Source organism: Pan troglodytes, chromosome 5 (assembly GCF_028858775.2).
Source record: "Pan troglodytes isolate AG18354 chromosome 5, NHGRI_mPanTro3-v2.0_pri, whole genome shotgun sequence".
Lineage (NCBI taxonomy): Eukaryota > Metazoa > Chordata > Mammalia > Primates > Hominidae > Pan > Pan troglodytes.
Genome location: NC_072403.2, coordinates 60,058,325 through 60,072,125, shown reverse-complemented (window position 1 = coordinate 60,072,125; position 13,801 = coordinate 60,058,325). Strand labels below are relative to the sequence as shown.

Below are 13,801 nucleotides of genomic sequence, written 5' to 3'. Positions count from 1 at the left end.
GTAAATGAGGTGAATTATTGCCTTTTTATATTAAACCAAAAATCTTCAATGAAATCCTCTTTATCTAATTACACATATTAAATGATCAGAAAACAATCAATATATTTTGCAAATTCATAAATAGTCAGAATAAACTAAATACCATTCAGTTCTTTAGTATCTTCATTCTCATCAGCAAATTGCTTTTCTGAGCCTGTATGTCTTCTGGATGCCCATTAGTCCAATGAATTTTGCTAATTATTTTCCAGCTCTACCTTTAGTTATCAATAAAAATATGCTTTAAACACACCACCACAGTTTTTAAATCCATAGATTTATGGCAAAGTGTGAGGACATTTTGTAATAACTGAAAAGCACCACAAATTGGCACAATAATAAATTAATTGAATAATGAATGAAGATTAATCATTAATTAATAATGAATGAAGACAATTTCAGAAAAGCATAATCTTCATTTTGAAGGTTTTGTTTTTAAAAAAAAAAATCTAATATACAATGATGCTTCCTGGCCTATGCCACTTTGATGTAAAAGTTGTTGGCTAGTAAATTTCGATGACTTGATTATGCATTTGGTTTCAAACTTGGCTGTTAGAACTCAGCAGCTGTTTCCAGGCAAATTTTCAGCTCATAATCAGGTCAAAAGGCTGCCCAGCTGCACCTTTTTGAACTACAGTAAATACATTTCTGTCAGGTCTTATTATCATCTTTAGTGTCTGACATTTTGTAACAGAATTTTGAAATCATATCTTATGGCAGTGAAGCTGCTAGGAAAAATTTATTGACTTAACAATCCCATCCAACATCTCCTGTCATGTGGAACTGTCCCCAGTACAAGGCAGATTAGTGACTGTGAGTTACTTCCATTTGGCCCAACTGTCTGGCTAAAGAATTTTCCATTACATGGGTGGATGAGATCAGCTGAGTTTGGAACCATTCAATTTATTCTGTGGCAGCAGTGTAAGAGAAGACAATAGTGACTAGAAATGAATTTGAGTACACTTTCTTCTATTGAGGTTCTGATGAAGTAGCAACGCTGAGATTATACATTTTATTATTCAAGTTATTTTTTAAGCAGATGTAAGCATCTACCCTTGAGAGCTGTTTTGGTATCTCTCCATTGTAGATTCTGGACACAATGAGATGATAGTTAAAGCTCAACATAAAAAGGCCAGTTGACAGTACATGCCGTTTCCCAGGTGTTCAGTGGCCCCAAGGTTCTATCTTATCTTTCCCTTTCATGCCAGGTCAATGAATAAGGCCAGGGGACCTTTGGAATTCACTTTTAAGTGGTATGCTAGGCTTCTTTCAATTCTGACAGTGCATTGTCTGCTATTACTTCTCATGTTCCACATTCAAATGGGGATACAAATGAGGATAAATTGGTTGAAAGAAAATATAGATAAGATTAGGTCTGTGGTAACTTAAGATTTGCAAAATAGGTCAAATTTTCAGCCAAGTATTTAGAAATAAATAGATTTATGTTGTAATGTAAAAAGAGCTTTAAACTTACTTTATAGTCAGAAAAAGCAATGAAAAGAAATGGCAATTATTTTTAATGACAAGAATTTTCTGCACTTGAAAATGGAATTTATCATTTCATTAGACAGTACATGTCGTAAATTACAGGTAGATTAACTCAATACTCTACAAGGAGTCTTGCTTGAAGTAAAATGCATGAATTTAAAATTATACTCACACAGAAGTATAAAGTTATTATCTTCCAGCATTGGATGATATTTTGAACAATGTAGGTTACATGGATAATATGTGAAATTTAACTGTTAGTGGTTTGATTTTCATATAACTGCTAAATTATTTTTATAAACATTTTATAATTATCCCATACTGTCTAAAACTTCATACTAAAAGCCACTAAAATATTAGTGTCATACAAGCAATAGATATTTCATAAGTGCTTTTGTTAATGATAAAAAAATGTTTTCCCCACAGGAGTTTCCATTTCTGTTATGTATGGAATTAGTGAAGGCAACCTTATATATCAACAAAATTTCCCTATTTAATTTAATTTGATGTCTATAATTTTATTCCACCAAATTAAAATAATTGCCTCTAATTATCATTTTTGATCATATCAATGCCTTCTAAAAAAAATCAGACTTATAAATCATAGCCTTCTCAGAAAGTGTATATAAATCAATGGAAAATATTTTCATCTGAATTTTGTAAATAAAAACTAGAACTAATCATAAAAAGTATTTGTAATGAACTTTTTCAAGGTTACATAGGGATTTCAGACCCAGTTATGGTTAATCATAGATTTTAAGTAATGCAAATTTTAGTGTTTAAAGGATCCTTAAAAGGTACCTAATCTGAACACCTCATTTTGTGCATTAAGAAACTGAAGCCAGCCGGGCGCAGTGGCTCACGCCTGTAATCCCAGCACTTTGGGAGGCGGAGGCCGGCAGATCGCCTGAGGTCACGAGTTTGAGACCAGCCTGGCCAGCATGGTGAAACCCTGTCTCTACTAAAATTACAAAAATTAGCCGGCAGTGGTGGCAGGCGCCTGTAATCCCAGCTACTCAGGATTCTGAGGCAGGAGAATCGCTTGAACCCAAGAGGCGGAGGTTGCAGTGAGCCGAGATGGCGCCATTGAGATCCAGCCTAGACAACAGAGCGAAACTCCATCTCAAAAAAAAAAAAGAAAGGAAGAAAGAAAGAAACTGAAGCCTAGAGAGATAACACCACTTGCCCAGGGTCACAGAGCTAACACATCAGATAAGAGATTATGTTTTATAAATATAAATATAAATGTAATTATAATTTATATTTTCAAGAATATTGTTAGTTATTATTTTCGAACTAAAATTTTAAAAAGAGCATAACACCTTATATTCCTAAATCTATTTTATTATGGATTATAAAATATGGTGATCTTACATGTCCTGACTGTATTCAGAAAGTTTTCTGAATATCTTACATTGCTTATTAATTTCATATTTCAATCTCTCAATAAAATATATAGCCCATACTCTTTGCTGCATTTTAATATGACAAAGATTTAAAATCTCTGCTATTCATTATGAAGTTTTATATTGCATAAATGTGTATTTTCATATTTTTCACAAATATAAAGCACCATTGACAATTCTCCATTATACCTCCTTCAACATATATAAGGAGAATCTAGTATAGACTTTTCAAACATAAACAAAATGAACAACAAATCCTAAATATGACTCGATCCCCGATTCTGTTACTATTACTTCCCAATCTGGGAGACTGCATCGTCTCTGTTAATATGAATCTAAACAGGACTTTTGTCAACTTCAGTATACCAAATCTAAAATATTCCATCTCTTCAAAAGGAGGCAAGATTTTATTTTATTTTTTGAGACAGGGTCTTGCTCTGTCACCCAGGCTGGAGTGCAGTGGCATGATTACTTGCTCACTGGAGCCTCAACCGCCTGGGCTTCAACAATTCTCCCACTTCAGCCTGCCAAGTAGCTGGGACCACAGGCACACGCCACCATACCCAGCTATATATTTTTTTTAATTTGTTGTAGAGATGGGGTTTTACCATGTTGCCCAGGCTTGTCTCAAACTCCTGGGGTCAAGCAATACTCCTGCCTTGGCTTCCCAAAGTGCTGGGATTATAGAGATGAGCCACTGTATCCAGCTGGAAGCAGGATTTTAGAAATAAGAATGCAACACCTATATGACCCATCCAATCAGTGATTTTGTGATGTCTTTATAGAGAGCAACATCTTGGTCTCCAAAACAATACCAGCACTAGATAGACAAGTTTTAGGAAAAAAAAAAAACACATTAAAATGCTTCAAAATATTATTCTTGAATTATTTAGGAACTTCTATTTATTATGCAAGCATTTTTCATTACCAAATATATTCCAATCAAATGAACATGTTCTTACGCATACTATATTCATAGAGACATCTTTATTTTATATTTATCAAAATATATTTATATATTTATATATATATTTTATATATATTTATATTTATCAAAATAGCAAACATTTTCTCTTGTATGTGCTCACCTGTTCAGAAAAGAGGTCGCTGTTATCTTCCAAATATTTACTGAAAGGGTTGGGTTCATAGACTTCCTCCTCTTTTTTCAGTAATATTCTGGATTTTACAGGTACTGGGCGAATTACTCCAGGCTTAGTCTTCATGAATGTAAAATAAATATTTTAAAAACAGGAAAAAAACACTATTAAAATGAACAAATATGTTTATTGTTAAGTCATTCAATGCTGTTCTCACAGAAAATTATATTTTTTTAATTTTAAAATGATTTCAAAAATGCATAAAAACAGCCTGAAGTCAAATGATTTTAACTAATATAAGTTTAGTTAAAATTTAACTGTAACAGCAATCAGTTCATAAAGCTCTACTATTGTAACATTCAAAATGCAAACATGTTCTACCCTTGCTGGTGCATTTGGTCAACACATATTTCATTTGCTAAATATTTATTGAGAGTCTTCTCTGTGTCAGGCAGCATTCTGGGCATGATAGCATAGATGACTTTGGTATATCCACCAAGCCCATGACAACTTTCTTTTTCTGGAAACTGCTCACCCTCCATGCCCCAAAATCTGCAAAGCTGGGCCCCCAGATGCCATGTTCATATTATGAACTGGGGTGGCTTTCTGACCTAAAAGAGTGGAGGGTGGGTGGCAAATAGATTGTCTCTCCCAATAACGTGGAACAGGGATTTAAACTGCTCTGCAGTAACTGTGGGAGACTGAAATTAAAGTATGTCATGTAGAAGCTACAGGAAAGCCTTAACATGACCTAAAAAGCAGGTATGCTGAGATCAAGAAGGATAGAGCAAAGTGCATGGAGGGGCAGCCCAGAAAGGAGAGACACCAGAGGGCTTTCCAGAATTGACTCCCCAAACATTCCAGGGGCCTACATGAATTTCCTTTCCTGACGTTCTTTCCTTTTCTTTTACACCAGATTCCCTCACACACACACCTTTTTATTTAACTCAACTTTACTTTTGTCACTTGCAATCCAAAGAATTTTAGCTAATACATCAGTCACTCGAGATTCTTAAGCTTGTACCCAGTGTCGATTTGACAAAGAGAGGCAGGAGAACTCTAGTTTGGGGTAATTTCAAAATGTGATGTTTCACAAACACCAAAATCTTGTTACCCCGTAAAATGTCACAGAAAGATTGACGTTTGCAAAAACATCCCAAACAATAATTTAATAAAAATCTGTGATGCTCTTTCTGTTTAAGCACTTTTGCTGCAATCATTCTTCTCAACCCCATTTCCTTTTGGAAAATGGTAAATTAGCTCTTTTCAGTCAATGCTGATGCTCACAAGTTAAGCCTTAAGGGACTACATCTATCTCTCTGCTCTATAAAGCACCTGATATATTTTGAGTCTTGAATAAATGTCACTCTGCAATACTTTCTTCAACAGATATTTGGTCTTTCATGTATATGACAACTGGGGAAATACAGATTGAGACAAGTCTCTATCTTCCCCAAACTGAGAAATATCTCCCACTTAAGAAACTCTGATTTTTCTCAAGGGGAAAAATGAATAAGTAACATCCAATTGTGCATGAAGTCATGCCATAAAGTATACACATGAAAACAATATTCCTCCATTAAGTGCTGCAAAAAAAAAAAAAAAAAAAAAAAAAAAGGCCAGGCAGTTCCTGATTTCTATAGCCACCTGTAATTATGAAGATGCCTGATATCTGGGCCATGATCCTAAGTTGTCCACACCTCTGTCTCTTTTTTTCATTTGACTTCCTGCTTCATTTCTTCTTTCTTCTTCTCCTATTCCTGCACTTCCTGCACTTTCTCCTTCTCTTCTACTCCCTTGTGAGGCAGAAAATAAATGCAACTCCAGGACTCAGGGGCTACAAGGCTGTAAAACCAACATGGTACTTTAGGGGCTAAGCTTGGTGTCACTATGCAGAAAGATGAAAGCAGGGAGAAGAAATCTAATCAGGAGCACTTTGGATGGTAGGATAACCTCTGCCAGAGAAATATGACTGCCTGGGTCCCTTTATCGCAAGTAGGCAGATGTTTGGGGTTATTCTGGCCTAGGACATTCCACTCAGATCATCTGTCTTGGGATCAGTCCTTTCCAGGGTGACATCAGAAGAGAGACTCTTCTGGTTGGTTGGATATCAGATACATTCAGTATCAGAGTCTGTTACTGATGCTTCATATTTGCTTCTCTACCAGTTTTCATGCTCTTTAGTTCTTATGAGTTTCCTGGATTTGATGGTTGTCTCTGACAATTAGACAATGATTTTTGCTCCATTTCCTCCACTCTACCAGATTTTCCACATGTTCTTTTCTTGGACTTTGTGTTCCCAGGTTTGGGCTATATGAAGTCTCTGAGTCTTCCTCATTCTATTTACTTACTTGGTCTTCATATGGTTTCCCTGATTTTTACATTGTATATGTTCCCTTTTTCTTTAGTCCTGTTCTTTGCTCCAACAACCTTAATTTGTTGTTACCCAGTAGTCAATACTTCATAGATATGGAAGCCAACTCTAGGCAAAAGACGACTACACATAGTTTGCCTTTGACATTGTTCATACTTCTCATCCTATAATCTTTAACCATACCTTTCAAACCCAACCATCTCTCACTATTGGTCCAGTTAAAAATCTAACCCTAGTGTCCCAATTCTGAACCTCATGCACCCTCCACAAACCTTGGTATACTAACAAGTCATCTGCATGGTAGCCTCTGCACCTTCCTCATGCCTTTTCATGTGCTTCAAAACCAGCTTCAAAATCCTTGAGGACCCATTGCAGCTAATGACACTGTCATTGTCTCATAGACACAGATTCTATATTCTATCAATATAGAATCAAAAACTGAATTCAATATTTTAGATAGATCATCTCATCAATTTCTTATAAATTCTTTGGGAGTTTTAAAGGTAATAAGTCACATGCCAAAGTCATGCAGTTAATATGTTAAGGTTTAAATCCATGTTTGGTGTGATCATCATGCCTGTGATTTTTATCACTTCTATGCTGATTCCAGGGAGGAAGAGAGACATCATAGAATAGATAGAAGTTTGAAATCTTTGTTAAATATCCACCTCTCTGTAACTTATCCTGTCTAATCAAAAACAAAGCTCCTGTAGTTTTTATATGTTTTATTCCTTTAAAATTTATTGTTTCTCTGTTTTATTTCCACTGTCAACTGTCTCATCCTTGATTTTGGCCATTGCTAACTCATTCTATGCCATTTTACTTTCTTTTCATTAGCCATCCTAAATATTCTCAGAACATTTAGGACCTAATGTTATCTAATGTTTTCAGTTCCTGGTGACTGTACACATCCACACATCCACTCTCTTCACACACACACAAACACACACACACATATACACACACACACACAGACACACACACCTCTTCACCACCTCCTAAAATACTCCATAATTTGCATGGCCAAGACATCAAATTCCCACTGTGTCTCTGGATTTGGTTAAAAATTTACTCTCATGAAGTAGCATAATATTGTAGAAGGAGAGAAACATGGACATAGATTTTAGTTTTTGCAATGTTGTTAATAAACCGTATTACCTTGGAAAAGCCATTCAACCTGTGTAGACCTTCTGTTGTAGGGTTGTAATTCTAATACGTGACTATGTCCTTTAATAATGGGTAATGACACATTTTATTACTTACCTTTCCGACCCCTCAGGAATTATACCACACAGAGTTACAGCAAAAGGCTTGTTTCTGCATATTCAAACCCATCACCCAAACAAGGGTCTCAAAGTGCCACTTAGAAAGTCTATAAAACAGCATATGTGAAGCAACTGGCACTGTTGTCATCACACATAAGTCTCTCTTGGAATATTAGTTAACTTCCCCTCAATTCTTCCTCATACCTTGTTTCACAATGTCAAATGGTGATGCAATCTACATTTGCAACAGAAAGTTAACTAATGTTCTATCCAATTAAGACATTGTCTGCTAGCACTTTGACCCTTAGAATGAAGGCTGTAGACCAGTATCAGCATCATCTGAGAACCTGTTATGAGTGCCAAAGCTCAGTGCCCGACCTAAGCCTACTGAATCCGAATCTGCATTTTTACAAATCCCTAAGCGATTCATGTACACATTAAAAGTTGAAAGACACTAGACTTGAACTCAATACATTAAAATGTGCTGCTCATGTAGAGATAGATCTTTCTAAGTCTATCATTCCAGAGACATCCATTTGGCCTTGTCTTCTGTCTCCAGACTGAAGGAGAGGCTTTAAAACAGACTATGCTTTATTAATTCCTCATCTACATTGCATCTTTGTGTGTAGTGATCTTTGCTGATACCTTTGGACTTCAAGTAAAGGTTCTCTTGAACAACTTCTCTAATTCTGAACAATTTAATTTGTTACATCTGTGTCCAAACAAACACAGAGGAAATTAGATCTATCAAGTTAGGGGAGTCTATAAAACTGAACTACTGTAAGATTGTCATTGTTCAGCAATATTACAACAAAACTAGCCTTAAGAGGCCCTTCTTTCATTTTTATCTACTATAGAATCCATAGAATAGTCAGACTCATGATTGATAGGTGCAAATGGCCATCTAATGATGCCAGAAAAAGCAGTTTTGTAATTTTCTTTCCAGCCTATGTGGAAAAATAAAAAACGTAATGACTCTCATAGCCAGCACAAAGGGCACAAGAAGAAAAATGAGAAGATTCTCCAAATCGAAAATATCAATTCATGAATGTACTGAGAACTGATTTACACTGGGTATAGACATTTTTGAAGTGCCTGAAAGACAAAATAGCTGTTTTGCAACTCTGAAGCACACCTCTACCAGATGTTCACTGGAGACATTTTGCCAGTTAAGATCTAGTCTGTGTCAGGAACTATAGTGTCTATAGAGATAAAAAAAAAGACATATCCCCTGTTTTCAGAGGGTTCACAATCCTGTTGAGTAAATCATAAGATAACCACAGTATAAGTCGAGTCATGTCACTCATCTCCTAAATGATGTCCGTCGGTTCTACATCAAGTCATGTCAACTCTCCTCTGAAAGCTCTCTAATGCCTCACCTTTTTACTGAGAGTAAAGTTCAAAGCCCTGGTAGTGCCTACAAAGCAATGCCTACAAGGGTGCTGTATGACCTGATCTTTCATATCCCTAACCAGCCTCTCTTTTTCCAATCTTATTTCCTAGTACTCTCCCTTCCACCCCTTCACTCTTTCTACTCTAGCTTACACATTATATGATACTGCCTCCTCTAGGAGTTTGTATTTGCTCTTCCCTTATCTGGAACTCCCTTATTCCTTCTTTTTCAGCTTTTCAAATGTCCGTTTAAACATCACCTTATCAGACAGATCTTTTTAATGAGCCATATAAAATAGCAATCTCCACCTCTCTTACCTGCTTTATTTTCTCAACAGCAGTTACCACTACCTGACATCTGTTTGTGTTTATTGTCTTTCTTTCTCAACTAGAATGTAAGTTCTGTGAAACCAGAGATCTTCGGTTTATTCACTCTTGTATCTCCAACATCTAGAATGGTGCCTGTACCTGGTTGGTGCTCAATAAATACTTGCAGAATGAATAAGTTAATTGACAGACAGAAGCTCAGTGTGCTGACTATAATTCAATATGGAGTCTATAAGAGGTACTGATTCAATGCAAAGACATGGAATCAACCCAAGTGCCCATCAATGATAGACCAGATAAAGAAAATGTGGTACATATACACCATGGAATACTATGAAGCCATAAAAAGGAATGAGATCATGTCATTTGCAGGGACATGAATGGAGCTGGAAGCCATTATCCTCATCAAACTAATGCAGGAACAGAAAACCAAATACTGCATGTTCTCACTATAAGTGGGGGCCGAACAAAGAGAACTCATGAACACATGTTAGGGAACAACACACAGAGGCCTGTTGTGGGCGAGGAGGGAAAGCATCAGGAAAATATGCTAATTCATGCTGGGCTTAATACAGAAGTGATGGTTTGATAGGTGCAGCAAATCACCATGTCACATTTTTACCTATGTAACAAACCTGCACATCATGCACATGTACCCTGGAACTTAAAATAACTTCTTTTTTTTAAAAAAAGGTGCTGATTGACTCCTTGAGGTCTTCCATTATTTTTCTTGAATTGGCTTTTTGATCACAATATAATTCACAAAGAGGGAACTTTGAGGGATAGAAGAGCCATATGGCATTTTTCCAATAGAGGATGAGAAGAAGGAAAGTGGGTTGGTGAGTTTCACCCTCAGAAGAAAGAGTAGAAAGCTAAAGTTCTCATCTTCAGAAAGTCAAGGAAAGAGGCCACTTCTTTAGGGACTTTACATGATTTTAATCTTCTTCATTTAAAATAAATTGTTGTTTTTCTCCCTCTGTTCATGGTGATATGCAATAAAACTCTTAATACCAAAACACAATGATGTCATCTTTTTTAGAGAATTCAAGAGTGGAGAGTGGGGAGGAGAAGAGGATATTATATCTGATGCTAACATTAGTCTTGGGGACAGAAAAAAATCCAAGGGAGTGAATATATGGGTTCCCTGAAGCCCAGTGGCAGGTTTTAATGGGCTATAAGACACTCGTCTAAGCCTGCTATTGATTTGTGTTTATAATCTATCAGGTATACACTCATACTTGAACATTGTCACTTTGGGCACTATGTAAATAGATAATATGTCCATCCTTTGAAACTTATAATTCTATGACAGCAAGTTGGTACAGCCTCTGAGCTAGAGACCAAAGTTGGAGATTAACTACCAGCGCTGACCTAGAGAATCCATGACCAATATTTTTAAATAATGGGTTTTTACAGCAAAATCTTTCTTAAACTAGTAACTTCAACTAACACTAATGGACTGATGTTTTTTAATTGCCTTTGACTATAGTAATAAGCTCTCGGGTGGTGTGATAAAGCAAAAAAGAAATAAAGGATAGGGTGCCAGCTTTCAAGAGTTTATTTTAATCTTTCTGGAGAGATAAGATGTGTAACAAAACTGCAAGAAAGTGACAAAACAACATATAGCAAATTCTGTGAGTCTGGCTGGAAATTCTACTAATTTTATGGGCTCAAAGAGTTTGTGAAAGTGCCATGGTTGTTTTTGACCCATTTGCTGCAGTTTTGTCTTCATTCTCCAGTGCTTTTTTTCTTTGCCTTTAGAATTTCCATGGCAAAAAAGTTTGTGCAAACTCAATATATTCTACCAGGCAAAATTGTGGGCAAAAGCAATATTCTCTAAATTATTTACCTGATTTACTCATTCAGATAATACAGATTTATAGACCCTAATTCTTGTTTTAAACAAACATTATTATATACTTGAAGCAAATACTCAAGCTATGTTTTCCCCTCAAACAAATATCTTAAATCTCAAAACACTATGGCATAGGGTAAAGCTCCCAATATTGGAAAAAACAAAAGAGATTTTTATACCACTTATTACCACGCAACTATTGACATGGCATTCTAGATATTTAAACTTCAGTTTTTTCATCAGAATAATGGAAATAACAATTCCTGCCATACTAACTCCAAGGTGATTCGAGAACCTAATGAGATAATATGCATGACAAAACTTGATAAAGAAAAAACAGCGTAAAATAAATTTGAAAGGAAAAACAGAATATATACTTTGCAATTATAAATATGGCATATTGATTCTAAATGATCTAGACCATTCACAAAAGTACCTACTTGATGTGTTTTTCCAAAAAAAGTTTTATAATGATTACAATAGTTGTATAAAAATAAATGCACATAAGACCTCAATAAGTATAGGCAGTATCTCATGGCTCAAGAACCATTTCATGGAATATACACAATACAGATTGGCCAGATTGAAATATTTCAATCGTTAAATAAAAGATGATAGCATGACTCAAACCTGAGGAGGCGTACCTGATAAATGCTGTGGCACTTAAGTACGTTATGTCAAGGAAAAACTGGTCAAGGAGAAACTGCCTTTGAGCTTGAAGGAGACATTGGTTCTACATAAAAGCTTTCAGGGCTGCATTTTCTGAACAACAGAGGCCTTAAGGGCCCTCAGAAAGATGAGTCATGCACCACTAAAGCTGGATGCATCAGCTGGCATTCAGAACTAGGAACAAAGTATTTGCAAGTTTAAGCACTCTTCTTAATAGTGTTCCAGTAAATAGCATCTTGCTTTTACCTGTATATAGCCATGTGACTTATTTTTAAAATCTATTGTTTTGTGCTCTCTAGATTAAGTATTCCATCCTGGACAACAGTGAACATTTTGTAACGGCATGAAATTTCAAAAGCAAAAGGCAAATGTCATCTAAACCAGGCTCCCCTACTGCCAAAGAAGACCAGGGTTTAGCTACCTTGGGGAGCCTAACTTGTGTGTTATCTTATGCAGGGAAAAAGACCCCGCTGGCCTTTGTTAATATCTTTGTGATGATTCAGCTCAACAGCTAGGAAAGCTTTGTGAAGGTTTAACGTAGACCCTAGATCTTTCCTTTCCTCTTGCTCCTTTTAATATGCTACAGGAAGCACTATTCACAGCTGTGAAAACTTCAGTACTCTAACTGACCCTACCCAGTTTCCTCTTAGGTAAGTACTCACATTTTCCAGGCAGTGCAAAAACACAAGGCAGAGTCAGACACAGGAGGTACCCAGTGAAAGTAATGCTTCCAGTGAGGCCCTGTTTCCAAACTCCTTAATTACTCTTTTCTTATTTTCCTTGAATTATCTAAAATCAATATTAATGATTCATTTTCCAAAGCAAGGATGAACACTAATGCTGGTGATCCTAGATAATCTATTTAACTCCATAAGCATTTGTTTCTTTTTCTGTAAAAATGGCTGCTCATAATATCTCTTCATCATTCACAGATTTTATGTGCAAAAATAACCTCTCCTTATCCATAGGAGTATACTGACAACTCCACATTTTATGATATGTGAGCCTCACAATAATCCCTTCAGGTTGACAGAGTCGTTATTCCAATCTCCAGTGAATAGGTGGGAATTTCCAATATTTTCATCTCTAATTTCCTTTCCAGTTCTGATCGACTGCAGTGCAGTTTCATAGTAGAAGAGAAGCTAAGATTGGTGAACTAGCTTCACATGAGCCTCCACAACAGTCTCCCAAGCTCAACTCTAAATCATTTGGCTTCCAGAGTAAACAACGGAAATATTTTAAGAGTAAGGGTCATGGCTCTATTTCTTCTTTCCTTTTCAATTCTGAATTGGCACACTTGCAATAAAAGCAAGCAAATAAATCAGCCAAGTTAAAAATTTGAAAGCATGAAAAAATGATGTATCTTTAAAAAGTTAAATCTCAAAAGCAATTTGAGAATTGCATTAAGCTTGTGGTACCATAGCACTTTGTCATATATTTTCTGTTCAACACATTTACTACATTTACCTCCTAAAATAGGAGTCAAATAATTTTAACTATTTAGTTTGTTTTACACAAAACAAATATTTGTTTATATAATTCAACTATAAAGTATCATACATTTCCAATAACTTTGTTTTTATGCGTTATACATCCATACATATTTATTCATATAAACAAAGATGTGTATATATAAACAATCAGAATTACCTCATATGTCATCTATATGTGTATGCATATTATAAACACATACATATATAAAAATATAAATATATATATCAAAGTTTTGTTTATCAAAGACATTCTTATTTACTCATATTATTCAGAACTTAAAGAGTTCGTGATGGCAAATATTGAAAATTCATTCATAAAAATGAAAAAATTATAACTTTATAAATAGTGTTACTTAAGTGTAAAAATATTCTAAATCCTTAGTGAAGTACATGCCCTAT

At 35.5% G+C, this 13,801-nt stretch overlaps 1 protein-coding gene across 19 annotated transcripts in view; it reads right to left on the bottom strand.

Moving 5' to 3' along the window:
- MLIP (muscular LMNA interacting protein) overlaps positions 1-13,801 on the bottom strand; it is a 247,356-nt gene that overhangs the window by 58,479 nt on the left and 175,076 nt on the right. For 17 of the 19 annotated variants that reach the window (XM_009451465.4, XM_001156657.5, XM_009451483.4 and 14 more), the window contains one exon: positions 4,019-4,147. The exons of the other annotated variants lie outside the window; for them this stretch is intronic. In XM_009451465.4, coding sequence (XP_009449740.4) covers positions 4,019-4,147 — 129 coding nt within the window. The remainder of the gene's footprint in view (positions 1-4,018; positions 4,148-13,801) is intronic. 19 annotated transcript variants of the gene reach the window in all.